Consider the following 27,752-nt stretch of genomic DNA (forward strand, 5'->3'; position numbering starts at 1 on the left):
CTCCCTAAGAGAATTATGACAGTATCTAAGGAGGTCAGATATTTCCTGCAAAAATCTTGATGTGGACCAATAGCTAGACTTCTAACTGGAAGAAAAGATGGAAAGTGTTTAATTGTAATTGTTGAATTTCTTTACATATCTAAGCAGTAAAAATATTTTCTCAGACCAAAGGAAGAAAACTAGGCTTGCTTAACGTGTTCTTGCAAACACAGGTGTGATGCATCCTAAGTTATCTGCCAGACTGCTCTCAGCACAATTGGCAATTCTCACACCTAAAACTGAACTGCAAAGTCTAACTTTCACAGTTTGACTGCTAGGAAAGAAAGATTTTTAAACACAGACCTTAAGACTATTTTTGGGGTTTGTTTCCTGACAAACAGTCTTCTGACTAATAATTATTTTGTATCATTTCTGAATGTTCAACTTTTATTATTATAATGATGAGATTAAGGACCAAATAGGACCAAGCCCACGTGTGCCAAACATTTTGCAAATACAGAGTAACTACATATTCTTATCCTTCCAAGGAATGAACACTTGGAGTGGGAAGGATTGAAAATCATGCATAACATGCAGATAAAAGAATAACTGTGACTGTAGGAGGGGTAAGCTTGTTCTTCTGATAATGAATTAATTTTTCTTTCTTTTAAAAAGGAGGATTTCACCAGGCTTTCAGAGGGATTTTTTCCTTCAGTTGTTAGAGTAACACTTCTAGGATTTTCTCTCAAAGAAGAAGAGGAGTGGAAGGATGGGCAAAGCAGTGCTGGGCTGAGGAAATTACACCAGTCTGAGCAAGACAGCAAGGTAATAAATGCCCATTCAGCATTGTGGAGAGTGTCAGCTGTGTGTTGTCCTCATTAGCTGCTTGGGGGCTGGTTCTGCTCTCTCCTTCCTCCTGCAGGCAGTATTTCCTGCTGTGGTTCCCTGCTGAAAGTCCTTCCTCATGCCAGGAACAGCAGTGCTGGAGGAGCTTGTGTGTTTCTAGAGGTACGTGGAGACTTTCTGAGTTGGGTTTGGTAATTTCCATGGGCTGAGGCTGGTGACCAGCTCCACCTCAGACCTGAAAGCACAAGGGGAGCCCATCATATGAATATGGCTGCAGGATGGGATCCCAGGGCCTGGGCCTGCCAGTGCACACCCAGGAGGGAGAGTTTAAAACTGGAGAGTTTAAAATGAAAGGGTTTTAAACTGTCCTGCTAAGGTAGGGCACGACATCTGTGTGGGATCAGATCCAAGCAACTCTGAACGCATCACAGTGAAATAGTTTGTTAGTCAACTGCAACTAGATATGGAGAACTGAAAAGATGAATTTTGTCTGCAGACTGAGCATAGGGATGGATTTTTGGATGAGCCAAAGCAAATTTTCTATCTCTACAAGCAAAGGTATTAAAAGTGTATTACCTTTAAGATATTCATGCTCTGTGATATAGTACAGCTGAAAAGTTAAATTGACAGTAAATTGACAGTAATTGGGGTATTATTAACTATAAATTTTGTATTTATTGAATACTTGACTTTAGTATTTATTTTCATTAGAAGCAAAAGGCTGTTGGGGTTGTTCTTAAAGAAATTGTCATGCCATGTTTTGATATTGCTTGTATAAGACCAAAAAGTTTGTGGAAACTGCATGCTTAATTTTGAGTAGAGGAATCTGATAAGCTTGAAGTGTATGGTATTTTCTTTGATCTAATACATGGTGACATAGGGCTTCTCTGACTGTAATTGTCAGTCAGTGCAATTGAGATTAATGTAATTTTCTCAAAATAATCTTCATACCTCCAGAGAGAGAGATTTCTATGAACAACAGATTTTCCCTCACAGAAAAAAATCACTTTTTTTAGCATCATCTTATACCTAATGGAAATGAGACAATGGGGGGAGTGAGGAATAAAAATACTTTTCTTCTAAAATTTCGAGGGAATGGTATTCTTCATATCTTCTTGATGACACACAAAATTCTTCCCTTCATGGTTTCTGTATCTAAGCTTTTTGTAACAGACTCTGCAGTTATTTATATATTTTGGTACACTATTTTAAGGGCAAGATTAATACTCAATATTCTATTAAAAATACGATCTCAAAATTACCTTAAAATATATGAGCTTGATGCTCTGGCTTAAAGCAGAAAGACGGATACTGATAAATAGTTCTTGGATCCTTCTTCATGAAGTAATGCTTCCTGTCTTGTGTGGTTTCGGGGGAGTTTTCTTGCTTTATTGTTTTGTTGTTCTTACTGTGATAGGTTTTCTTATTTATATCATTGTTATTATTATTCTCTTGGTTACTAGAACATAAAGGCTTTCCTTCAGTGCTGCCATCTTGCAGAAACATCCTTACCAAGATTTCTTTTCCCGAGCTGTAATTAATCTGGTCTAGGTGCCTCACTGAATAATTACTCATCTCTTCTGGCATTTCATGAAGCTATTTAATCTTTTATTTCTTCAAACAGCAAATGTTCCATAGCTGACAGGTATCACTTTTAACTTCTTTCATAGTGCAGAGATAACACTCACTTTGGGGCATGGTAATACCACCCTGCTCACTCATTTGCTTCCCACTTATGTTCTCGCACATTCCTTCGAATTCTGCATCTGGTTGTTTGTACTGAAGAAATTAATCAGGAAAAAAAGGGTGTTTAATACTTATTTCAGATATTTTTGTTAAGCTTTTGGGCAACAGCTTTATTTTTCACCATGATCTCAGTTGTCAGCTTTGGCAGTAGTGTCCAAAGGCTGAGAAGGAGATGGTTGTCTCACCCTGTGTGCAGAACAGCCCTTCTTCTGAAGGATGTGGAATAAGTGTTGGGCAGGGTCTGCAGAGGTAGAGAGGTGTCACTCTTGCCTTCTCATGAGCTCATCTGGACCTGCTGAGAGCTGTGAATCTCATGGTGCAGTGGAAGCCACAACCTTGCAGAATCTCCTTCATTCCCCATGTTTGCTGGTGTTTGTACAGGTTTTTTGGTGTTTGCAGGACATAAATAGACAATACTGCTCTCTCCCCAGAAGTGACTGTGAGGAAGTATCTAGATAGAAGAAATTGCTATTCCTATGTGGCATGTTCTGATAGATGGGGGAAATTCCTCTTTTCATTAGTGGCAACTTTTCCTGTGTGCATGCAGAGGTTACTCTTTATAGCTAATTTTTACATGGCAAATAAACCACATGTTATTCTTCATGTGTGTTAATGAGGTTTAAAACCGGTTATCAGTATTGTTTTGCTGACTTAGGACCATGCAAGAGAAATGATCAGCCTGTAGTCTGCTGGGGCTGTGAAAACAAGTTTTTGGTTTCCTCTGTAAACCTAGAAGGAAGACATGGGAGTGAGGAATTTTTTCTTCTTGACTTATTTTTTCCCTTTAAACAGAGACCACAGTGTGTATGCATGCACCATTCAAATGAAACAGTTAAAGTAACTCGTTAAAAACAAAGAAAGAGTAACAGTACTATCTCTTCCTCTGCAATCTGTTATATACTACACTAGTAGTTGAGTATTCCCCTGGGAGAGGATAAAGAGCAAACCAGAGGGTGAGGACCTGATGCACAAGGTGGCGGGGAAGACACTCAACTGGGAGAAAGTAGACCTTTGTCTCAGCTGCTGATGTGTACTCTGTACAAAGTGAAGGTGCATCAAGAAAGAGAAAGCAAGCCACTGAGTAATCTCTGGCAGATATTTCAAGCATTCCTGTGGAACAGGAGAGAACAGGCTGGGGGCAGGGAAGATTTGAACACGAATTGCTGTGCTGTGAATGTAGCCCTTGAACAGTATGTGGGCCCATACTCCTATTAAGACTTCATGCATGTAGGAAAAGAAAGATTTAGTGTTAAGGCATGAGAATGAGCCAAAAAAGGAGTAGGTTTGGAATAAGAGTCACAGAAAACTGTATATTGGAAGGGACCTCTGAATCTCATGCAGTGTAGCTTCATGTCTGAACAGGCCTTACTTTAATGTTAGTTAGAAAAGGTTGATCTGTGTAAGTGTCCCATCTGGTATAATGAGACTTCTTCCAAACTGCTCTCATTTCCAAAAGCAAAACACGAATCTTAAGAAGTGATAGAAAATGAATCATTTGCATTCACATTACATTGGTCTAGTTCAATAAAGCATCATATGCCAGTCACAAATGGGGCACTGAGGTAAGGTGTTGCAAGCTATGCCAAGAAGTAATAAAGAACTGGATCTAAACTAGGAAGTGAAGAAGCTTGTGATGCATAATAAAGCAACAGAGGAAAATTAACAGAGGGATCACAATTAAAAGAAAACTTCAAATAAAACAGAAAAGCTTGGCTGCTTATTAGTATTGCCAAGTGACTTAGCAACTGCTAACATGGAACAGGAAGCACAGAACAGCTTTGCAAGTCTTTCTCTGTTTTTTCTCTTTTGATTAATGAGGAGGAGATTATAATGTTAGAAAGGGAAAGATTAGGATATCCACAGATTGTTCCTGACATGGCTAGTGTGAAGATAAAGGCTATAGTAAATTACATCGTTCAGAGTACAAGAGCTGGAAATTTTAGTATGACAACCAGAAGAAGCATTTTAATGCAGATTAAATAATGGTATTTCACTGGAAGTGTAAAGAAGTGTTCAATTTCACGTCCATGAAGATTGAAGGAAACGATTTCAAATTGTCAGCCAGAGGAAACCTTGGAGTGTTACATGTCTGTTCTTAGTGTTAATTAGCTTTCAGAAAGAAAAGTTATACTTTCATTAAAGGTTTTTGATGCCTTTGAGACAGGTACATAGACAAAGAGGGTTTTCCTGCTTGCTAAAAACATCTTCAGGTGGCCGGACACTGTAGTCCAGGGGGCACCTGGACAAGGAACATAGCAAGGACACAACTTCTGTTTCATGATGTGACTTTGTGCAGGAGATGGGGCTTTGCTGAGCACTAGGCTTAGATTCAAAGTTTGGATCTTAAACAGAGTATGAGGGAGAGAAAAATGCTTGGCAAGGTGAGGTGAAGCCACAGAGTGGTGTTAACTGGCAGAATCCCTGGGGTAGTTGTGCAGCTCCTGCTGCCTTTCATGACTGCATTTGGATTTTTCTGCACCCTTGCTGTTTACATGGGAAGGGTAATATGGAGAGGCCATGAGGGAAAGATATGTCCAAAGCCAGTGGAGTTGCTGGTTCTGGCTATATCCATGTGGCTCTGCTCACCCAGGGCTCTGGTGCAGAAACACGAGAAGTGAGGAGAGTCACAAACTGTTCACAAAGTGGATGTGCAAATTGTCTTAAAACAAAAAGATAAAAAGGTGGACTAGGAAAGATAAAACCAACCAGGTTGGCTGCAGATCTAGATTCTGGGAACTGTGGATATGAACGTTTCTTACATTCTGGGGTAGAGTTTCTTTAAATTTCAGAAATTACATGTTTTCATCACATAGTCAAGAGATTTACTCCATTGGGTGTCTGTCTCTTTTCATATTTCAAACCATATTTTATGCTGGAATATTTTTGGACTTTGTAGGGGTTTTTTTATTTTAATATTCTTCCATGAGAAGAAGATGTGTTTTCTTCTTTTGTCTTTAGTTCTTGTCTTAGATATCTGGTGCTCCTATTTCTTAAATGTAGCCTCAGATAGAAATTTGTTATGTTCCAGCTAGAAAAAATACAAAGGAAAAGGTTATTAAGAACAGGAATTCAGCTGTAAATATTTGTACAGTCCTCTCTGCAGATGTTCTTACATAGTGGTACATAACAGTTTTGTGAACATGACTAAGCATTGCAAATAAATGTGAATATAAATGCAAATATAAATAAATATATATATATTTTACTGATACTGTAGACTAGACATACAGGGTTGAGTTGTACAGCTGAAATTGTTTGTGTCAATAGTCAATGTCAATCTAGCACTGTGAAGCTGGAATAATAAGAATAAAGAAGAAAATTAATGAGCAGTAATGTAATCAGATGAGGGTGGGTTTAGAGCATGTTTGTACCTGGTCTGATTACAGATGGAAAGAGGGCTGTTCAATTTGTGGGTGAATTTAGAATAATGACTCTTAGAATGTAGACTACAGTGGAAGAATAGCTGCTAATTGGAAAGTCGCTGCTGCATGCTGAATAGGAAGTTGACTGGTGAGCTAATTTAGAAACATCCCAGAAGATTTCTGCTGAAGGCTCAATGACAGAGAGCAAGGGATGCGCAGATGGGACTGGTATTGAGGGCGAGCCAGAACCTTCTTTTTCAGATGTTTGGCAAACACGGGATTAGTCTGAATTGCACTGAAACCAATTTGTTGCCCTGGCTCTAGGAACTCCCTTGGTCCTAGGGGACAACATTCTCCATTTGCAGGGAAATTTATAACCCTGTCGTTTGCGTTGAGAGATTGACAGTGAACCACATACTGCTGGCACTGTGAATTCAAGCCTCAGAAAGAAGAACTGCAGAACCAAAGATATCTCAGTCTGAATATTTTTGCTACACCAAGAAGACAAAATGAAAATGTTAAATATCAGGAGTGGAGAGGAAGACTTAGTAGTGAGAAATGCTGAGGTTTGGGCTGATAAAGTCAGAATATTTCTAAATGCAAACAAATACCATCCATGCTGCTTGATGAGATGGTTTTGGCAGGGATCTGGCAAAACTGTGATGTAGAATTCCAGCTATTTGGTCTATGCCGGCAAGGGGGAGTTTGTATGGATGTATCCTGGCCATGTATCTGTCTGACAGCTATTGCATGTCACTGGAGCAGGACCATGCACAGGTGGTGGGATGGCAGGGCTGAGACTCATTGTGTGTTCACTGCTCAAAGCAAAAAGTTCTGAGATGGCTTGAGTCAAGGTTTCCTCCTCTGCCTGCCTGACCTGAGACTTGAGGCACTCTTATTTGCCTCATGAATCTGTTCAGGGTTTTGGGAGGAAGCTGTGGTGCTTCCTTTTGAGGGCTGAAGGACCCAGTATTGATTGTCAGTCCATCCACATTGGAGCTGATGCAGTGAAAGGGAGAGCACAAGGTGTCCCCTTGCCCCAAGTGCTTGTGGAGCAAATGGGTGCAGTTCCCAATTGCTTTTCCAGCAACTGGAGGATTTTAATCTACAGCAATGATCTTATTTATTTTTTTTTTTTATTTTATATAATTAATGAACTTTTAAAAACTTCCTAGTGGGCGTGTGGGTCCAACATAGCAAATACCAGCCAGGCACGAAGCATTTCTTAGAATAAGGCTGAGACACTGCTGCGTTGGGGGAAATGGGGCAAAAATGTTTCACTGAGCTGGGAGCTCAGAGCCTGGTGGCTAAAGCTAAAACTTAGACAGTCTGCCTGCCTTCCATCTGCAATCGTACAAAGCCAGTTTCAGCATACAACCCACTTCAATAGCTTAGACCTTTGTTTTCTCAGGCTTTGTTTCTGTCTTGGGGGAAACGCTTACATGTACCTCCATTCCTTTTTACCCTTTCCTTAAAAAAGGTTTTAACATAAACCTAAAAGCACACTGAGACTACAGGAAGCTGACCTTTCCTTGTTTTAAAGGCAGTGTGCAACAGGCTTTGTGGATTCTAATCATGCACAGAATTAATGTAATGATTTTTAATGAGACAACATATTATGATTAAAACACCAACTGGTGAATGAGAGCAATAAAAGTATTAGAGGTTTTTATCTTCTGAGTATTGTGAGTTCAGAGCTTACTAATAACCTTGGGTCTCAGGATACTAATAATAACACTTGATGTTGCTAGGGAATGGTGCTGCCTGACACATGGTGAATTCTGTGTGGTAGGATATGCCTAAGGCATGTTGGCAACTTGCTAAATCTTTTTATTATTTTATTGATCACAAAAAGTGTTTGATGACCCACAAATTTGGATGCAGTTTGCAGTGTTTGTTCACACTACTTGTCCTGATTAAGTGGCTTATTAAATAGCATTTTACTGCAGCATGACTATTTTCAATATTGGTTGCTGATGACAGTGCTCCAGGTGTAGTAGCATGCAGTGAGTACAGATTTCCAATGTTCTGACAATTATGTGCCACTACATTGCTACATATCTTAAGGAATTGTCCACTTCCTTGTACCTTTGCTTAAAAAGATGGAGCTTACCAGAAAAGAATTTATTAAAAAGTTCATTTCTTCCTCTCTTTTTATACCGCTTGCTACTCAGGATTTCCATATTTATTTGGAGCAAATACGGATTTTCACGTTTGTAGGTTTTCTTCTTTTGAGATATGCAATTGATATTATTACCAGAATGCACATTTTCAGTGCAATATAGAATTTCAAATTGACCACAGTTCCTCATTTAAAAAAAAAAGAACAGAGACCTTGTAGGACTGCTGTGCCTGGTGGCAGATGCAGCTGAATCACAGTGCTCTGACAGATGAGGGCAGTAGTGCAGTCAGAGCACCTCAAAGAGGACAGTCATAGTCTCAAACCAACTTGGCCATGGTGTTTTGGGCCATCCCAAGTTATCATTTCATTCCTGTAGGATATTAGTGTATTTCTGATGCAGGGAAATTGTTCCCCTTTGCTTTGCCAAAGGACTCATCTTCAGCTCTTTTACTTATTAAGGAATAAGGTTTACTGGGACATAGAAGGTCAGTTATGCAATGTCAGTTATGCAAATCTACTCTCCATCTATAGATCCCTCTCTGATAATGATTTCAATGTTGATCTCCTTCACAATATAGAAAACTAAATTTGTGGATGCTTTGACAGAGTAAGAAGCTGAGAGATTTGTGCTCTTAGTGTCAAAAAAAAAAAAGCAGCAAAATGCACCTGCTGTTTGTGATTTATTGGGGCTAAATTGCCACCTGTAATCTTGTCTGTCAGACTGTGGGTAGTGCCAGATTATTTCTATGTTGTCTGTTACCTGATTCCAATATTAAAGAGATTCCAGGACAAGTGTTACCTGAAGGGAAGGGAGAAGGTTTGACAGACCAAGTGTGACTACCACAGGAGAACAGGCATGAACTATTCTGCTGCACACAGAGAAGTTTATCCTGTTTTACCAGCATCCTTTCACACTTCCCATGAATGTGGAGTGTCCTCTCAGTTTTAGCTGGAAATATCTACTCCTAAGCAGCTACTTAATAGAGATTTATTCAAATATATAACATGGATTTGATTTTGATGAAAATAACCCTGCAAAACTCACCACTGTGACCAGTGAGATCCTAAGACAGGTAATCAAAATCCATACAACTGTGTGTTGAAACAAAATCCATTCCGGCAGTTTGAAGATCAAAGAATTGTTATTCAGAGGTCTGTCTTCCACAGATGGTCCCTAACTTTTGCATTCTGCCTGTTTGAATCAGGCGCTTTGCTAATTTCCTCTCTTTCCTCCATGTTTCACTAACAAGAAAAATTCTCAGGGTCAGCCTTGGGCAATGTAATTGGGGTGGCCACCATGCTGCAACCCTGGCAAGTGCTGAATGTTCACTGTCCCCTTTGCAAAGCTGAACTGCAAATGTTCATATTCTAATAAGAGCCACAGTCCTTCACTGGGACAAGAAAACTAAGTGCTGGCCAGGAATGCTAGGGCTCTGTCCTGGTTTTGCAATAATTGAATTATAGTTAAGGGGAAAACATCAGCTCATAGTGAAATAAAATATTGCAGATTGTCAGCAAAGCTCCTATTACAGAAATGAAAATGTTTGCCCAGCAGAAAGCCAAGGAGAACACTCCATCTCAACAGCCGTTCTTGTTTCCCTTCCATATATCCCTGTATAAAAGAGATTTTGATTTCTGCTTGTTCTTAAAGCCTCAGGTCACCTTTGGGTGCTCAGAAATGCATTTTTCCCCAATGCCAGATGTTCCTTTCAAAGTAGGGGTCAGTTTCAGCATAATCTTATGCTGCACCAATTTTGGGCAATTATCAAATTCAAATTAAAATATTTTGAAGATATCATTATCTTAATTTTTCCTTATTTTTGGAAAGGAGAAGGACAGGTCATCATCAAGGAAAGGAGGAGTATATTTGCATGAAACATTGCACCATCCAAATTGAATATCTGAGGTTAAACACAAAGGTCAATGAATCAGAAATTGTTTTCAAATCATTCCAGCTAGAAGAAGCAGTATAGTCACTTTAATTAATAACTGAACTTTAAGCACCAGACAGAAAGCAGTGCTTTATATTGTGTTATTAAACTCTGGAGTGTTTGGCATCATCAAAGTTCCACTAAATGGTAGAAATTAAATCATTTTCAAGTGTTCATCCCCAGACCTCTTTGTCTTGATGCTTATGTTCTTGGCATATATTTGTCTGAGAAACACTTGTAAACAAACTCTTTACTGAGATGTCTGACTACCCTTGTTGCCTTCTGAGAGGAATAAGCTTTGCTCAGGCAGAACTCTTAATGGTCTGTAATGGAAGGTCTGCCTTCTCCTGTCCACTCCCAGAGCAATATCTCCCATGGAGAAGTAGTTAGCCCTCATGCAATGGTGAAAATTAAAACTATTTGGATATTGACTTTGAATAGTAGTTTGGACATTCTAGGGAAACACTGCAGGGAAATTCAGTGTCATAATTTATATAACTCCTGTCCCTTGGATGCCATTTGCAGTTTTGCTTTTACAGACTCAGGGTTTTATGTCATGTGTACTTTTCTAAATTTATTAAAACCTGTAATACTTCACTGTAAAACCTCACTCCGATTTTTTCCTCTGTACTTTTTTTCAGTCTTTGTTCACTTTAATTAGCCTTAAAATTAGTCTCCATCCTGATTTCCCTTTATTTTTTTTATTGTACATTCTATTCTAGGGTGCTAACTCCACTCACTCATCTCTGTGAAAGGTAAATGTGCTTGTTAGAACAGAATCAAGCACTTTACACTAAGAGCCAGATGAATTTAGTTCTATTTTGTTTTCTTAAAACCCTTCTGTTGAGGCAGTCAGCTCCCATGGAACACAAATGATACAAGCTTGGCTTAAATTCAGTGAACAGTCTAATCTGCACAAGGACGAAGAGACCTGTAAGAAACTGTGCATGTGCTTCTGTACAATGGTTTTATCCCGGAAATTCTAGAGTGGGTTTGGGTTTCCTCCTGTGTTTTGGGGAGGGGTGGGGGCTTTTTCTTGTTGTTTTGTTTGGTGGGTTGTTTTTTGAGGGAGTGAGATGGCATGTCATTTAACAGTTCAGAAACATGTATGTTACTTTGTTCTAAAGTTGACAACTTCTCAAGGTTAGATGACCTGAGATTAGTACATTTTGTTTCAAAGCAAATGGACTCCTTTAAGATCAACTTGAAATAGAAATGCCCCAGAATTTTTCTTACCCCTAGAGGGCCACTGAATTAAAATGTCATTATCCTAAATTTACTTTGAGCAGATATAACAATTGCAGCAGATAAAATGAGAATCACACCTCTATTTTTCTTCCCCCAATTCTTCTTGTGCAAGTCGTAAAATAAATTTCAATCCTTTTGTTACAGGATTGAAATGAAAATACCACAGTTAATTTCTAAGGAAATGTTCTTAATTAAGTATTAATAGAATAAATCACATTTGATTTGTAACCAAAATGATACAAATAGCTACAAATAATGGACTAATCTGCTATTCTAAGAATGGCACTGTTGCAAGTAATAATAGAGCTTGTTCTAAATTCTACAAAAATAAAATTTATAGTGATAAGATGATGTTCCATGGCCATCCAAGCTGCCAGATCCAATGGACTCCTCTGGCTCACAGAACCCAGCTGCTCTCCACAAACACAGCTCTGAAGTTGCTCATAGTTGTTAGTGCCATTGCTACTAAAAAATGCTGCTTTATCTCCTAACAGATAACTGACCTTGTATGAGACAAAGGTGGTTTCAGAGTGAATCTAAGATAGGCATTACATGTACTCAAGACTAATTCCAGTGTGTTTGGCCATAAATTATTCTTTGTTGCAAAAACATTATAGCAAACACATCATTACATCTACACTGGTTTCTGCACCCCTTTCATGTATCTCAGGTGAAATTCCAGCCAGGAGTCACTTGGACTCTAATATTTGGCTTCAGTCACAGAGTTGGGTGTACTGTAATTAGTTCTGTGAGTAAATCAAAAGGACATAGATCAAAATCAGAAATTGGAAATGGTATTATATAAAAATATAACATTAAATCTCCAAGGATCTTGTATCTATTGAAATATAAAATGACTGTGAGGAACTTTCAATCTTAATTATACAAGACTAGTTCTTGCCCACTCTGCACTCCTAAGCAAAAGCAGATTTTTCCTTCCACTCTTGTACTCTTTATTTCAAGTCTGAAAAATAAAACACATTAGCACAAAGTGGTAGAACTAGATTCAGGCAAAGCATATTTGTCCTTGTAGGGAGAGTCAAATCAGCATCTTGGGTCTATAAAGTATGTGGTACTCAGTGAAAAAATTGGTAACTCTTTTCAAATTAAAGAACAAAAAAACTCCAGACTTTTTGGTCACTCTAACAGTGTTTGGTGGGTGGTAGATTGTGAGTCTACCATACATAAAGACTGTTTTTATTAAATGCTCTGCTCTCATCACAAGAAAGAGGGGAGAGATCTAAACCTCAGCCCTGACACCCATCTTGCAGCCTCCAGAGTATATTATTTCTGCAGGCTGGTATGACAACACAGATTTATGTGGATACCTCAGATGCTAAAAGAACAATTTTTTTTATAATTGCTCTATAGTTTGGTCTGTACTCTGCATCCTGTGAACTTTACTGTCCTGAAAGAGCCTCACAATGGGTCACATGTACTCGCACAAATTCACAGTTGGCACTTCCATTGGCATCTTGCACAAGTTCTGTGTCTGGAGTGCAGAGATGTGGCCTATTATGAAGTGCTTCATGGGAAAGAAATTGCTCTCTGCTACTTGATCTTTCTGCCTGGAAGAGATGAAATATGGAAGCAATCTTGAGAGGGGAAGAATCTGTAGGTATTTTCTGTCAAAATCTGGAAAAATGGATAGAAACTCTGCCAGGTGCCTTGGTTTTATGGTTTGGTGCTTGTTTTTTACCTCTACTGCTCTTCACCCTAATTTTGAATGTCTGTGTAACAGATCATTGCTACCCAAACATGAAGAACTTTATTCTTTGACTGATACCACTTCCACTTGGGTCTGGATTTTGCCAGTAAGAATTAAACTTGGGCAGGTTGCTATGCAACCTACAAGTTGTGCTGATAAAATGGTGAGGAGTGTGGAAAGACAATCTAAAAATTAGTTTATACCTTGCTGGAAAAAAGACTTGTTCTGATTGAGCCCCAGGAGATAGGATATGTCCAATTTATGGCAACTTGGCAGGGCTCTTCTAGTGCTGACACTGTGTGTACTAGCAAAGCTGCTTCTAAAAATGATAGCATATAGGATCTTTGCAATTTTGCCACACAAAAATGTATTAATAGAAAACCACTTGTTTGAGACTTTTCACAAGCTCATTTAGAGACCATTGTGCCTCCAGCTTTTGCAGCTCTAGGAGAGCAGTCATGCACCTCCTCACAAAGTAAAACTGAAACTTTTGTTTAATGAGAAAAGGAGTAGCAAGGCAATATTAGTGCATTTTTTCCTAATGAATGTTAAAATATTAAGTTTGAGAGTGCGGTAATAGTTAAACTCCAAATTGTTTCAGGTGGATTTCAACAGGCTGGATAAAAACATGGTGGTTTTAAACTTTTCCTTTGTCTTGTGAAGACCTATTTTGTCAGGTTTCACATAACTTTAATTTCTTCAAGCCAGTGGTGCAAACTTGCATGTTACAGGCAAAATATTTGTTAAAGATACTAGATTCCATTTACTTATTTATTCTCTTCCTGGAAATATATTTTTCCTGAAGTACAACTGAAAACCAGAATTATCCTTGCAGGCACTGTGTATGTATATCTGTGTGTTAGTTCTGAGAAAGAAAGCATATAATTCCTCATTCATGCACTGAGTTCAGCAACTTTAAAGCTCAGTTATCAGGATCAGAAGTGCTAATACAAGATAAGATACAATACTGATCTTTAGCAGAAATACTTATAAAAGCAAGGGATGTTAAGAGCAGTTTGGACTTGACTGAGCATTTGAAGACTTATGCAGCCAATTAAAATTTAAAATACTAAAGGATAAACACAGATCAGGGATCCTGATAAAATGTATGTATCAAGTGGTCATTTCAGTTTACAGTATACAAAAACCAGGGAGAAGAGGTGAATCTGGTTAATACTACAACAGGTTCTTTCTGTTTTCCCTTAGTTTGGTTTAATCCAGTACAATTGAAATTAAGAAGATGGGGTTTGAGTCCAGGAAATCCATACCAGTTTTTTATTACAAGCTGTTAGTCAGTGAAAGTAAAGATATGCCACACATTTGATAAATTTCCTGAAGGGTATGTGTACTTTGGGATTATTCTAGTATTTTAATACTGTCACATCTGGATACTGTATTATGTTTACATTTTATACGTGTTGCAGTACAGAGAGATCAAATACACAGCTTCTCTGTGGGCAGGCTACACAGGCATTATCTGTGAGGTTTTACATAGCTGGGAATGTGTCTAAGGGAAAAAGCACCCCTTGTCTAGCAAGCCATTCTTCAGTGGCCATGGAAAGCTTTTACAGAGCTTCAGGAAGGGCTCCAGGTGATACCTGTAAGTCTCTGAGAGTGAAAAATCAAAAATCACTCTTTTGGTTTGTTTTGAAAATGTGTGTATCTGAAAAGGCAATGTAAAGATACAGTGCTACAAGCTGCTTGGTGCCTCCACCTTGTGAACCTTATGTGGACTCCAACCTGCTGACTGCAGAATAGGGTTTTCTTGTAGCTGCTGTTATTTTTCTAGAGCCTAAAGTCTTGCCTCCTGTTAATTCTGCAGGGTTATGCTGCTGACAATGAGTATGATGAAGTGTGGGTTTTGTTTTGCATATGAGCAGAATTGCTTAATCAGTTCCAATTAGAAAACTAATACATTTTCCTTAAGCTTATGCAAGAACAAGCTTTAATATGTAGGACTTGTTCTTTATGCTAGGAAATCTGCCTTTCATTAGTCCTGTTCTCTTTGTAAGTCAGGATCAAGTTGGTGGAACTGACATCTACAAGCTCTCCGCTCCACCAAACATGTTCCCCTTGTTTTCTTCCAGTGCCGTTCTGTTTTTATTTCAAGGGAAGACACAATTTGTGTTTATGCAGTATTGTGGATTAAACAATGTACAGCCTTCTCTTGTGAGTAGGTAAGCAACTGAAGATTACAGAGATGTTCTTCCTCACATGTAACAAGAACCTTTCAAAAGGATAAGAATGGTTTCCTGTGGTTGGAAGAGCATCTAGGCTAACCCAGGCAGGGCGTGATGAACTCTGTCATGGATGCTGTCTTCAGCTGTCTTCATGCCTCAAGTGAGAGCTTTCTAATAGACACACACTGTAATTGATGCCTAAATTTCCAATTTGGGGTGTGCAAAATTAGGTCTCAGTGGTGAAATGTATCCAAGATATTTGAGGTAGCACCACACCATAAACAGATAAAGCACTTCTAGTAAAATGAATATGTGTGGCTGAATTGTAAGGAAGATATGAAAAAGGGTACAAAAGTGCATTTGAGGTAACATGGCTTGAAGTGTAAGAATGTTGCAGGGAAGAAGTATTTCCTCTCTTTCTTTGAAATATAGTCTGATGCGTGTAAGCAGCGAGTCATTTGATGCCCCTATGTTTGCACACCTGTAGAACAGCTTCTTCAAAGACTTCTCACTAAAGTAAGACTTTCAGTGGGCTGGCAGGATCGTATACTTGACAAAGGAGACTTCCAGGGCTTGTTCCAGCTTGCAGAGAAAAAATACATGTGACAGATTATATGAATATTATATGAATATTATATGAATATATCAGAATTTATTTTGAAGCTGTTAAAAACAATTCCATTTCTTTTGTGGGACAGAATATTTAAAAAATTGTGTAAAAAAGGAAGTGCTAGAAAAATTTTCATGTTCTTCAGAATAAAAATGTGGGAGTGAGGAAGGGGGAAAAGCAAGAGTGGTATGCAGCTGATGAAATGAGGAAAAATATCTCCCCCTCTTTCCCACCCCCCCAGTTTTGCAGCACTGGATCCACTGGGTAAAGTAATTCAGAAAAAACATTTTATCAGGGAGTATCATGTCTCTTTGGAGACAGAGGATGATGACTGCCTTCTTGTAGCCCCTGGGCTTGTAGATCTGGGCTGCCTGCAATAGACTGGGGGTGTATGTATGAGAAAACAGACCCTTAAACTCAACTTTCTTGTATTTTGAGGTAATTAATGTACTGAAAAGGTGGTTCCTTCTGTCTAGTGCCATATCCAAAAGCAGTCGGGGATCATGTGAGAAGTACCAGGAGATAAGATCTGATGTTAGTGAGATGTCACACTGATGCTTGAGAGCATCTACCTTATTTCCTGATTACAGAAATGCCTGTACTCCCTCTCACAGCAAATATGCTTCTATCTCTTGGCAATCTGTGCATCACTTGCACTGCGGCTAACTGGAATTGTTTCAAAATAATGATCTTTTATAAATGAAGATGCAATTAGTACTGAATATGCAAAATGCTTTAAATGTTGTTTATTGTGCCTACTGCTTGACATTAATGCTTAGAATACAGGCAAATTCTTCCCACTGTCCATTTCAAGAGAGAGATTAAGCTTTGGCTTCCTTGAGAAACTCTTCACTGAGGTGAAGGGCAGGAAAGGGGAAAAAATTTACTATGTCATAAAATGCAGGTATCTTACACCTTTCTCAGAACAGTTTAGCATGATTTTACACACAACTTAGCCAATACACACCCATTTTTCTCTTTGTAGAAAAGCATCTGAATTTTTCAAATTTTAGGATCTGCAGGGGTATGGTTTGTGAGAGAAGTCACCAAAAAATTCCCCATCTGATCTCTGATTCTTAAAGCCTCTTGGAAGGCAGGAAGGAGGACAAAGACAGAATAAGTACGGTGTACATGTACGCAAAGAAACTGTTCTTAAACACTCATTTTGGCTTTTTTAGTTCTGTAAGATTAGATTCCCAATTTTCAAGTTTCTCATGTTTTTATTCCTTATAGTCTTTTAATTAGAAAGCTTTGCTTTAAGGCAAGATCAAACAGTTAAATGTCTCAGTATGGAAATAATCAGTCTGTTGACAATTTCAAATGTTAAGTCAAAAGGCTGTTGAGACTGTATGGTCACACTACAATACTGTGCAGGAATCCTCTCCTTAACATACTTTAATTTTTAAAGCAGCTGTAAGACATATGTGCATACTATCAATGTCTCCTCAAATGCATTTATTCTACTACTCCCACGCAAAAGGTAGGGGAGGAGATCTTATTTAAAAACCATTACAAAGATACAACTATTGAATCCAGGTTGCCACAGAAATCATTTAAGAAGGAAAACCATTGTCTCTCAACAATGAGATAATGCCATGGGGGATGGATGATTATCCATGAGATAATTTTGTTCCATTGTATTCTAAATCTCAGTTGCTTTCCCTTCCAAACACGGCACCTTGGGGTATGAGAGCTTATTGTAATTTATTCTCTAATATACATTCAAACCAAAACACTAGAGTATAAGCCATCATTTTAAAAAGGAGTTTTTTTTCCCCTCAGTCCTCTATGTTGGTAGGTTGCATATTTTTTAAGAGGAAATCGAGAGAGTCTTTATAAAACAAAAACACTATAATGAAGTTGCAGTTCCCATCAGATTCTTACTTCTGGGGATGACAACTCACAATATGGAAGTAGCCTTGATGCTGCAAGTCACCCCTGGTTCTCCTTATCTAAGTCTATTTAACAATCAGACCAGGGTCATACTACTCCTTTTAGAAGTGTTCTTGAAGGCTTAAGATGATGATTAGGTCTCTGTATCACAAATAATTCAAAACACTTGGACCCTTTTGAATCCTCACTGAAGTCTGGCATCAGTATTTTAAAATAGATATATTTAAGAGCTGTTTTATCTAGGGAAAAAAAGGATTTACCATGTTGTGATTTCTTCATTATGATCTCAAAACTAATTGAGGAAAGGGGCAACATTTTGCTGCCACAGACTAATGCGGTTACAGCTTGGAAACTTTTCCTGGTTTTCAGAGCACTTTGCTGAGGAAAGACAGAAATGCAGTCTCCCCTTTCTCTCAGACCTGGAGCAGTACTCAATGGCTGCAGACAAGCCTCTGTTCTTTAACCCCCAACTGAACCACGGGTGTGGATCTCACAAGCTGAAGCAGAACTCTCATCCTGCTTCAACTGGGTCAGCTTTTGCGAGAAGGGCAAAGTGTGTACAGTTCTTCAAAATCCAAAATACACTGCGGGGGAGAAGGGTGCACTGGATTATGTAGTCTCTGTTTATTTGCAAAATCTGATGGGTGGTTTTTGTCCCTTTGGCGTGCTGTTTTGTCCCTACTGTGCTGTTTTCTCTTTTTTCTTTCTTACTTTTTTCTTTTTTGTAGTATTTAACAGGCTACAGCGCAAGATTGAGTGCCATGGAAGCATGGACTACTGAGGAGAAAATATTTTATCAGTAGAGGCAACACAACTGTCAGCTCCTGCAGAATTTATTCTCTGCTATTCTTTGACTCTTGCTGTCCTTACAAAACTATTTTTCATTGACTTAAATCTCTCCCATCCCAAAATACCAACATTGACTGAAACCTGAGATCACAGTATGAGCAGCTCTCTTCTTTCCTATAACAGTAATAAGGCTTTGATGTAACTTAAGTGGAAAAAAAAATCAGATTTTTTTTAGTAAAGATTGAAAAAAGGCAGTTTTAGTTTCCTTTATCAACTATTTTTCTTATTTACTTTGAAGGTTGTTTCTGCACAGTTCTGAGACAGATGGGTCTCTACAGAGACCAGCAAATCAATGTTCAGGGGCAGAGGAGCAACTATGAAATCAGAGGATGCATTTTGTGAAGACCTGTATGAAACTTGCAGTTCAAGGCTATGCTATTACAAGGGTAATATAAAGGGTTGTATTGGCTTATCTCTCTTCCATCCACGGAAATGAGTGTATATAAATAACTATCTGCAGGCACTGCAACCAGTAAGAGCTGAATTATGATAGCAACCTGTTTCACCAAAAATTATAGTTAAACACACAGTGCAGTCTGGGAGAGGTTTTAAGAGACCTACCATCTCAAAAAGATGACAGCAAGGTAGCTGAATCAATTTTATTATTTGAGATCTTCAAGTTGAACCTGTAAGTGTACCAATATGTTTACTTCACTACCAGGTGTTCTGAAATGCTCTGAAACTCTTGAGACTTGATTCTTTCAGTATTCATGTAGCTATCTTTATTGCATGATAATACAGTTTGACAAAGGAACGTCCAAAAACTGGTGTAACTGATGCTACAATATTGGTGCACTCTGCTGCATACAGTGAGGCTACAGTTATGGAATAAATCCACTTTAAATGCTCCAGGGAGACAAGCTCTTTGTCGTACCACCAGAGCTGGTGTATTATGTACTTAATGTACCAGGATTTGGAAACGTATAGGACAGAAACAGGTTCCCAGTATGCTATAATTAAATTTTTTGCTTTCAGTATTTTGGAAACTGGCAGCATCCTTCCACTAAGGAATGTGGTGCATAGTTCACAAATTATTTGTCCTGTCTTGTCTCTAACATTGCTTAAGTTGGGTAAGAGATGGAAGGAAAAGCTTAACTTTCTCCAATTGTTTATTAACTCCTGCAAGACAAGAAAAGCTACAACCATATGTTAAAATATTGTATTTCTCTGTTTATATTGGTGTTTTAGAATACATAAGGCAACCGATTTAAAAACATTTTCTCCAAGAAATCCGATCTGAACAATGAACCCTCTGTGATCCCAGGGAACAGATTTAAGTGCAAAGTGGTACATGCAGGAGATCCTTCAGTGTAGTGCTGAGAGTCCCATGAGGTGTGGTTCATTTATTTTTGTTTCTTTGGCTGTGAGGCAATGATCAGTGCTACCAGACAGTAGATAGTCCCTCCTATTGTCAGAGCCATCGTGGTCCGATAGAGCAGCCTGTCCGGATAGCCTAGCTTCAGGTGTACTGGCAGTCCATCTGATCTCTGTGGGAAGAGGTCAAGGAGAAACAAGAAAAAAAGAAATTAACACCCATACTGAGGTCATTGAGGAATAAACTACCTTGGGCAAATTAAGAGACTTCCAAGAGGGAAACCTCCTGACCAATAGGCTCACTACAACCAAGTGTATTTTGTCTAGCAAGACAAATACAAAAGCAAGTTAATTTTGTTAGCCAAAGCTGTTAAGTGCAAGCAGAAAGAATGTATCTTGAAATGTTTCTCAAGAGGACCTGGATGGGAGAAGTGTCACTAACAACAGAATGTGAAAAGATATATACAAAAAATTATTCACCAAGTCAGACTGACACATTCCAAACGGAAGTGGCATGTAAGAGAGAAAAGGGAACATTATATAAAGCACATTCTTGAGGCTTAAACAAAAGCTTAACTAATTTAAGAAAAGTCCTACATTTAGAAATTCCATAGCTAACAAACTGGCTTTGAAAACTTTACTGTGCTGCTCTTATGCTGCACTATAAACAGCTTCGGCAACATTCAAATTATTATACACAAAACAATGATTTGCTTTGCTCTTCCACATCTGCTTTAAGGCATACACGTGGATTCCCAGAGAGAAAGTGCTTCCAATAGTCAAACTACAACAACCAATTTCAGCAAAAAGACAATGTTACTGCATTTATCCACTTTCTGTATTTATGTACTGTACAAGGCATATTACATACTTTGTAGTATAGTAAAAGTACACAGGTTATACTGTATGTGACAGTTTCTTGACTAGACTTTACAGAATTTAGGTACTGTAGAATGGCAAAAGTAGTTAGCTATGTTAAAATAAGGACAGGTATGTCCCACTCTCCAGTTTTCTTTAAGTTACTCTTAAAATTGTCATTACCTGAAAAACTTTCTGTAGGTCTGGCACCTTGTTTGTACCCAAGAAAGGATCAGCTGCTGGTAAACCTGGAGCAGGTTTACTTGTCCCAAAAATCAGATCTGGGGATTCAGTGGGAACTAATGGTTTGAGTCCCTGCACAAATAAAGATTAAAATATCAAGGTATATCACACTTGTAAATGTACCAATTGTTACATTAGGCAGGCACACTGCCAGTCATTACAAGGATACATTACAAAGAGTATTTATCTGCTATGAAGAATTGAGACAAATACATTGTTGGCCCACCGATATCTTGGTGACAACTTGGGGTCAGAGCTTAGGAAGGAAAATAGCAGCCTCCTTTCCAATCTCCTCATGGCACGAATTTATAACTGTTCTTTTTCTGTGCTGGTACTTGGTCCAAATTACTGCTTTTGTTTTGCACACAGTCTATCTAGGACTGTCTCTGAGCAGCAGGATTAGGATCAAGGATCCCCAATGCTAAGGTCGGAGTGAGGAATGGAGGAATGAGCTCTATCTCCTGAATGCCGCAAGCAGTAGCCATAAATAACTGGACCTTAAATAATTTGGATGTATAGTTTGGGGATTCAAAAAAAAAAAAAAGTATAAGGATCATTTGGGTTATACAGAAGTTGTAAGTGGTGCACAAAGCCCTCCAGAGATCCTAATATTGTACACACTTTGTGCAGGTGTAACTACATCCTATAGTTCAGATGTTGCTGCAACTTCCCACACCCCAATGTATGTACCATGAGAAGCACAGGTCAACTTCCTTTCAGTTCACAAGGTTGTACTTTACATTTGCCATACCTAGAAACTACATAATTCAGTTCTGTGATTAAGGGCACAAAGTCACAGCCAATATAAGGTGGGCTCCTTGTCTTTACTACTGTAGTTAAATTTAAATTATGTCTGGACACGCAGCAGTGATGTTTCACACTGTGGCTCTCAAAACAGCTGCATTTTTTTTCCTAACTTTCCACAGAAATTAAAAGCATTGTACAGTCAGTTCAATGCAGCAGGTTTTTTTAATTACAAACAGAAGCAGGCACAGGTCAAGTTAAGACTGCACTGAAATTCTGGTTTCTGTTCAAAGGACTACTTGATGCATTTTATATTGAAGAGAACTGTCTGACGTATTTGGAGCTGGAAGCAGACTGGCACTCTTTCTTTTGTGCCAGCTATAGACCAGATGTGTTTTCCTTATGCAAATTCTCTGCTGTAACAGGCATCTTCAGCAGACAAACCAGGTTTCCCAGCCTCCCAAAATAGCCTATGGCATGGTCATCAGTGCTACACACTGAAGATGTGGGTTCAGCTTCCCATTCTTTAGTGCCTGACTGTGAGAATCCAGTTGTGACCTTTCTGGTTATGTTTTGAAAGGCAGCAGCAAAACTGAATTTCTCAGCACATTCAGTAACTAATGCCTTCCTACTGAGCAGGCTTGCACAGAAGGCAAGCACTGAATTATTTAAGACCAGTTCTGGCCACAGTGCTATGAAGGAACCATCTAGAGAACTATTATTAGCCAGGGGAAGTTACTACCTATATATTCAAGGCTACATACCAGCTACATCAGAGGCCTTGAAGAAAGCAATTCTGGACAAGTATTTTTGTCTATAGGAACTGTAAGTACTTTATTAGATTTGTCTTTAAAAAGTTGGTGATTTGACAGAAAGAACTATAGAGCAGATGTTTATACTAAATGTGCAGGTGACTTCTTCTCCAAAGCTTTTCTTGCCTTCTGGATTGCTAGTATCGCAGCAAATGTGAAAATGCACATCTTTCCTGTGCCTTAAAGTTTCCAGTTCTTCATCTCCCTTCTGCCTTCCTGAGAGCCCAAGGTTTTCAGGAGCAGTGCCCTCTAATAACATCAATAGTTAGGAAATCAACAACTGTAGGTTATTGCATACTTTTTCAGCCTTTAGAAATATATTCCTGTTCAGGTGGTTTTAAGATTCCCTTCTGCAAGAGCCAAAGCAGAGTCAGACCTGACTCTAGTGACAAACTTCATTGTGAAATCAAATGGAACCAGTTCAGAAAACTCATATAATCATCAGTGTACTGGTATAAATTCCTTCCAAAGCAGCATGGTGCCACTTCAGGACATCACACAGCAATTTAAATTTTAAAAAATGATGTTGTTCACTGGCTTCAGGAAAGAGTACAACAAAACACAGGCCGCAGAAGGGAGACAGTTCAGTTTGCTTAATCCAGACACTGCATTAATTAGGGTTCCTCATCAATGTAAAATTTCACTGGAATTCCAAGTGAATTGAGTCTTGGCCAAACCCAAACAAGCCCAGTTAAATTAGTGCAAATGGGTGGCTGTTCCACCTTGTTACTTGCCTGTGGTTATTGAGAGAAACTGGCAAGTGCTTTGTCTCACACCCAGTTTACTAAGCTTAGCATGGCTGAGGAGAAATCCACAGTGTGATGTAAAGGCTGAATTTCATTGCAGAAAATTTTTAAGAACTGACACACCTTAAATGACCCTTTGTCACTGTATTTAACATTACTAAAACCTTTAACACTTAATTAATGACTGGTATCAGTGTCTGACTACACTCAGGATAGTACTGAGGAATTAATGCCTCTACACATTTGACCTAAGCTTCATTAAAAAAAAAAAGTTAATAACTGATAATTCCTCTTCTGATATTAAGGTGTTAATCTTTTATTTTTAATCACTATAACATGATTTTTTTTCCAAGTCTTGGGCAAAGTACAGCAGATATAGTTATGCAGAAGAGTCAACATCAGCTGATTGCATCAGCATGCTACAGCAATTACATTTTCAAAGTCCTGAAAGTTCTCAATGAAAGGTCAAGACACATAGCTAATCCAAAAGAGCAAACAGAATTCTCTGCCTACCCTTCTGTAGAGTGTATTTGTTTTCCTGTCAGAGGTCTGAGGATCTTGGGATCCAATGTATCTGTTGGTTGGCCATCAGGCTCAAGGTTAAAACAAATTTACACCTTGCTAGCGTGAATCTCCAAGTTACATTTACAGCAAAAAACAGTTAATGACTTGGAGCACAATTTAATGGAGATAGCACCACTCTTAAATTTTTAAATGTAAGGGAAGTTTCTCAAACAGATCTGAGAATGAGGAGAGAAAACTGAGGAAAGAAACAAAGGGGAATGGGGAAGTTACTCTGAAAATCAGTATTTCAGAACATGCATTGAAATAACTTTTATGAACCTACTGAACCTAGACACTCCTAAACTAAGTAGCAGGTCCTTCACAGTAGAATACACCTCAGTGCCTAAAGTTAAACATATTTATTATGACTAACACAAGGCTCTTGGGTAAAACCACTTGAGTCTTTGTGCTGGGATGACAATCCAGTGACAGTGATTTTGTGTATGTATTATCTAGGGCATAAAAGGTTACATATTACAGATTCTCAACAAACTCTAAGCAATTCATATTGGCTAAAATCAAAATATCTGTGGCTCACGGAAGCTTTAAATAGCTAAAAGCAAAATAAGTTGCATGAAGTGAAAATACTGTAGTACAACTAAATTTCTGCCAGTAAATTTCTTTTGTGTTCAGTAGAAGAACTAGGGAAAAGTTCATGTACTTGTCCTCATATGACACCATTTGAAACTGGTCCCGGTGACAGTACTTTAAACATAAGCTAACTCTTTAATATTTTTTATTAAATTTGTAATGGTTACGGCAGTCATTACCCTCCTAAATATGAGGAGTAGTTTTGAAACTATTTCACTTCTCATCTAGCTAAGGAAGTTCCCACTTATTCAAACAAGACAAATTGTTCAGACTACTTTATACAACTTTGTTAAATGCAAAATTAAGTCCTCTAAGCATGCTAAGTCTGAGATGGAAAGAACAATACAGATTTCAAACTCAAGAGACTTTTTTTGTTAGTATAAGCTGTTAGTTATGTTACTGTCAGCAAAATAATTTCTGAAATCCATTCTGATATTTTGCAAGCCCACAGTAAGCTTAAACCTGCAGCAAAACAGTACTCTGTTGGGAAGCACCAGAATGTAACAGCACAGAACCAAGAGAATTAGTATTCATATTTTACCAAGGAGAATTTGAATGGCAGGATGTATTCACTTTTCCAGAAACATCATAAAAAATAGAAGCATAAAAAGCAAACCATTCTACATGATGAACTATAGTTGTAATCAAATGGAACCACGAAATCAATAGGAAAAAAATTACTTTGTTTTGAACTTAACACCTTAACACTCATGGGATTACTCTTTATTTCAATTGCTGTTTATTGAAAACATTTTTAGCAGACTGATGCATCTAAATGTGTGACCTGGGAATTCAGTCAAGCTTAGAGAGAAAAAAAAAGGAAATTCTACAAAAAAAGCTGGCCCAATAACATCATAAAAAGGGATTGAAAGTAACTTCTAAAAATGTAACTTCCAGAAAGGGGGTTCTTGACTGTTTAGGCTTGAAGTCCTTCCCCATCCCTCCCCCAAACCTTTGCTCTCCATTATGTACATGAAGTATCAATGTTTATTCTCTGAACATAAGTGTCTGGAGAGGTCAGAAGTGCCAATCCAATCACTGCAGCAGTGCTGGATATATTGCTGCTGTATAAGTGCTGTGCATACTAGAATATTATTTATTCTGCTGTCTTACATTTCTTGCATCCCTGACCCCCAATAGCTATACAGGAAGCCTTCCAAAGCGATGGGGAAAGACAAGGGCAAAAGCACAAAGACAAGAACCGTCTTGGGACAGAAACTGCCATATCAGAAACTCCCTATTACCTCAATGTTTATTTAGGATCCTAGTGTAATTCAGGATGGAAGGGCCCTCTAATGCTCTTTAGCCCAGAGTGCACAGCCTCCCTCTCTGGGCAGCTGCTCCACTGCCTGACTCTTCCCATGATCATGTCTTTCCTTCTGTCCAGCCTGAACCTGTCTTCTTGCAGTTTATGCCTGGTGTCTTTTGCCTTCCCACCATGGACCACTGTGCAGAGCCTGGCTCCATGCTGCTAACCTCAGCTGGCTGCTGACCTCTGCTGAACTAGCTCCAGTTACCATTCCCAGAGCAAGAGGCCCACAGCTGGACACAGCACGTGGATGTGATCCAGAAGTGCTGAGAGGGGACAGTGTCGCTGTCCTGCACCAGCAGCTCCCAGGGTGGTACAGCCAGGAGGCTGCTGCCTTCCTGCCGGGCAGTGCCTCCACAGCTCCACCACAAAGCTGCTGCCCCAGCCCCTCAGCTGCACCCCATAACCATGCAGGGCTCTGCCTGACCCCAAACCACAGCCCTAAACACTAACGCGTCAAATGAAAAGAAAAATGTGACGGAGTGGCTGTTCCTAGAGGTGCTTAAGGAAAGCCTGGACGTGGCACTCGGTGCCATGGTCCAGCTGACATGGAGGTGTTCGGTCACAGGCTGGACTCGATGATCCCGGAGGCTTTTTCAACCGAACCGATTCTGTGACCCGGTGCTTTTAAAACCCCGCCAGGCACCGCTCAACTCTGGTACAGTCCTCCGTGACGAAAGCGCGTTAATTTATTGCTGGAAGCCCCAGTACATCCCAGAGCTGACTCAAGGGCTGCGGGGCAGAGCGCGCCTCCCGCCTCGCCCAAGGTCACGCCAGGGGCCGGACGCGCTCGGTGCCCGCGGGGGCGGCCGATCCCTGCCCGGCTCGACCAGCGCCCGCGGGGCCGCAGCCCGCGCCCGGGGGCGGGCTGTTACCTGTGGGGTGTAGGCGGCGGCCGCCGTGGCCCCGGCGAGGCGCTGCGCGAAGCCGCTGAACTTGTAGTACATGGCGGGCCGGGGCGGGCACCGCGAGCGACGGCTCGGCCGAAAGGACCCGCCCCGCCCCGCGCCGGCTCCTCCGCGGCGCCGGAACGCTCAAGGGCCCCACCGGATGACAGGGGCGCCTGCGCGGCAAGGCGCGGGAAGAATGAGACTAAAACAAAAAAAAAAAAGTCCGGAAAAATACAGCAGCCTGCACCAGAGCAGTGCGAGCTCGCCTCTCCCGAGCGCGCCCGCTGCCCGCGGAAAGACGAGGCCGGCGGCACTTTCCAGTCAGGCAGGGACGCTGGGCCCCCGGGGCGGCAGCGGCTGCGACCGCGCGGGCGGGACGCGAGCCCGTGACGGGCGGGGCCGAGGGGCGTGGTTCGCCTCAGCCAATCGGCGCAGGCGGGAGGCGAGGCCCCGCCCACACCGGGTTCCGGGCGCGGGGCGGGGGCGGAGCGCGCGGGCTGTGCCCCCTCATGGCCCCGCCCGGCCCGGCCCGCGCGCGCCGCCCGCTGCTCGGCCCGGGGCCCGGGGGCTGGGCCGGGCCCGGGGGCTGGGCTGGGCCGGGCCGGGCTGGGCTGGGCTGGGCCGGGCCGGGCCCGGGGGCTGGGCTGGGCCGGGCCCGGGGGCCGGGCTGGGCTGGGCTGGGCTGGGCTGGGCTGGGCTGGGCCCGGGGGCTGGGCTGGGCCGGGCCCGGGGGCCGGGCTGGGCTGGGCTGGGCTGGGCTGGGCTGGGCTGGGCTGGGCCCGGGGGCTGGGCTGGGCCCGGGGCAGCGCCGCTGTGCTCGGCGCGGGCCCGCGGGGTGCTGTGCCCCAAGCCGGTAGTCACAGAACGGCTTAGGTTGGGAAACACCTCCGAGAGCATCGCGTCCAGCCTGTGGGCGATGGCCGCCGTGTAACTAGACCGGGGCACTGAGTGCGCGGCCAGGCTCGCCTTAAACACCTCCAGGGACGGTGACTCCACCACCCGCAGGCAGAACATTTCAGTGCCCAGCCGCTCTTTCTGTGAAGAAATTCCTACCTAAACCTCCCCAGGGGCAGTCTGAGGTCATTTCCTCTCATGCTGCCGCTGGTCGCCTGGGAGGGGGGCTGACCCTCACCTGGCTGCAGCCCTTTCGGGGAATTGTAGCCACAAGACTGAGCCTCCCTTTCTTCTCCCCTAAACACCCCCCGCT

The 27,752-nt window shown here is 40.7% G+C and overlaps 2 protein-coding genes across 3 annotated transcripts in view; one reads left to right on the forward strand and one right to left on the reverse strand.

Annotated features, from left to right (window-relative positions):
* The first annotated feature begins 693 nt into the window (after positions 1-693).
* Positions 694-27,752, forward strand: part of MTA3 (metastasis associated 1 family member 3) — a 300,754-nt gene continuing 273,695 nt past the window's right edge. The window contains exons 1-2 of the mRNA XM_064414387.1: positions 694-804; positions 902-987. The gene's annotated coding sequence lies outside the window, so the exon portion shown is untranslated. The remainder of the gene's footprint in view (positions 805-901; positions 988-27,752) is intronic.
* On the reverse strand, positions 19,060-26,911 carry LOC135297145 (cytochrome c oxidase subunit 7A-related protein, mitochondrial). 2 transcript variants are annotated; one of them, XM_064414396.1, is made up of 3 exons: positions 26,531-26,900; positions 20,830-20,961; positions 19,060-19,961 (listed from the first exon to the last, which is right to left on the reverse strand). In XM_064414396.1, the coding sequence occupies exons 1-3, from the start codon at positions 26,600-26,602 to the stop codon at positions 19,818-19,820; spliced, it is 348 nt and encodes a 115-aa protein (XP_064270466.1). In that variant the 5' UTR covers positions 26,603-26,900; the 3' UTR covers positions 19,060-19,817. The 2 variants fall into 2 exon arrangements, with proteins under 2 accessions (XP_064270466.1, XP_064270467.1); XM_064414397.1 differs by lacking the exon at positions 20,830-20,961 and having other exon boundaries at positions 26,531-26,911.

The sequence above is a fragment of the Passer domesticus genome, chromosome 3, assembly GCF_036417665.1.
Source record: "Passer domesticus isolate bPasDom1 chromosome 3, bPasDom1.hap1, whole genome shotgun sequence".
NCBI classification, from domain to species: domain Eukaryota; kingdom Metazoa; phylum Chordata; class Aves; order Passeriformes; family Passeridae; genus Passer; species Passer domesticus.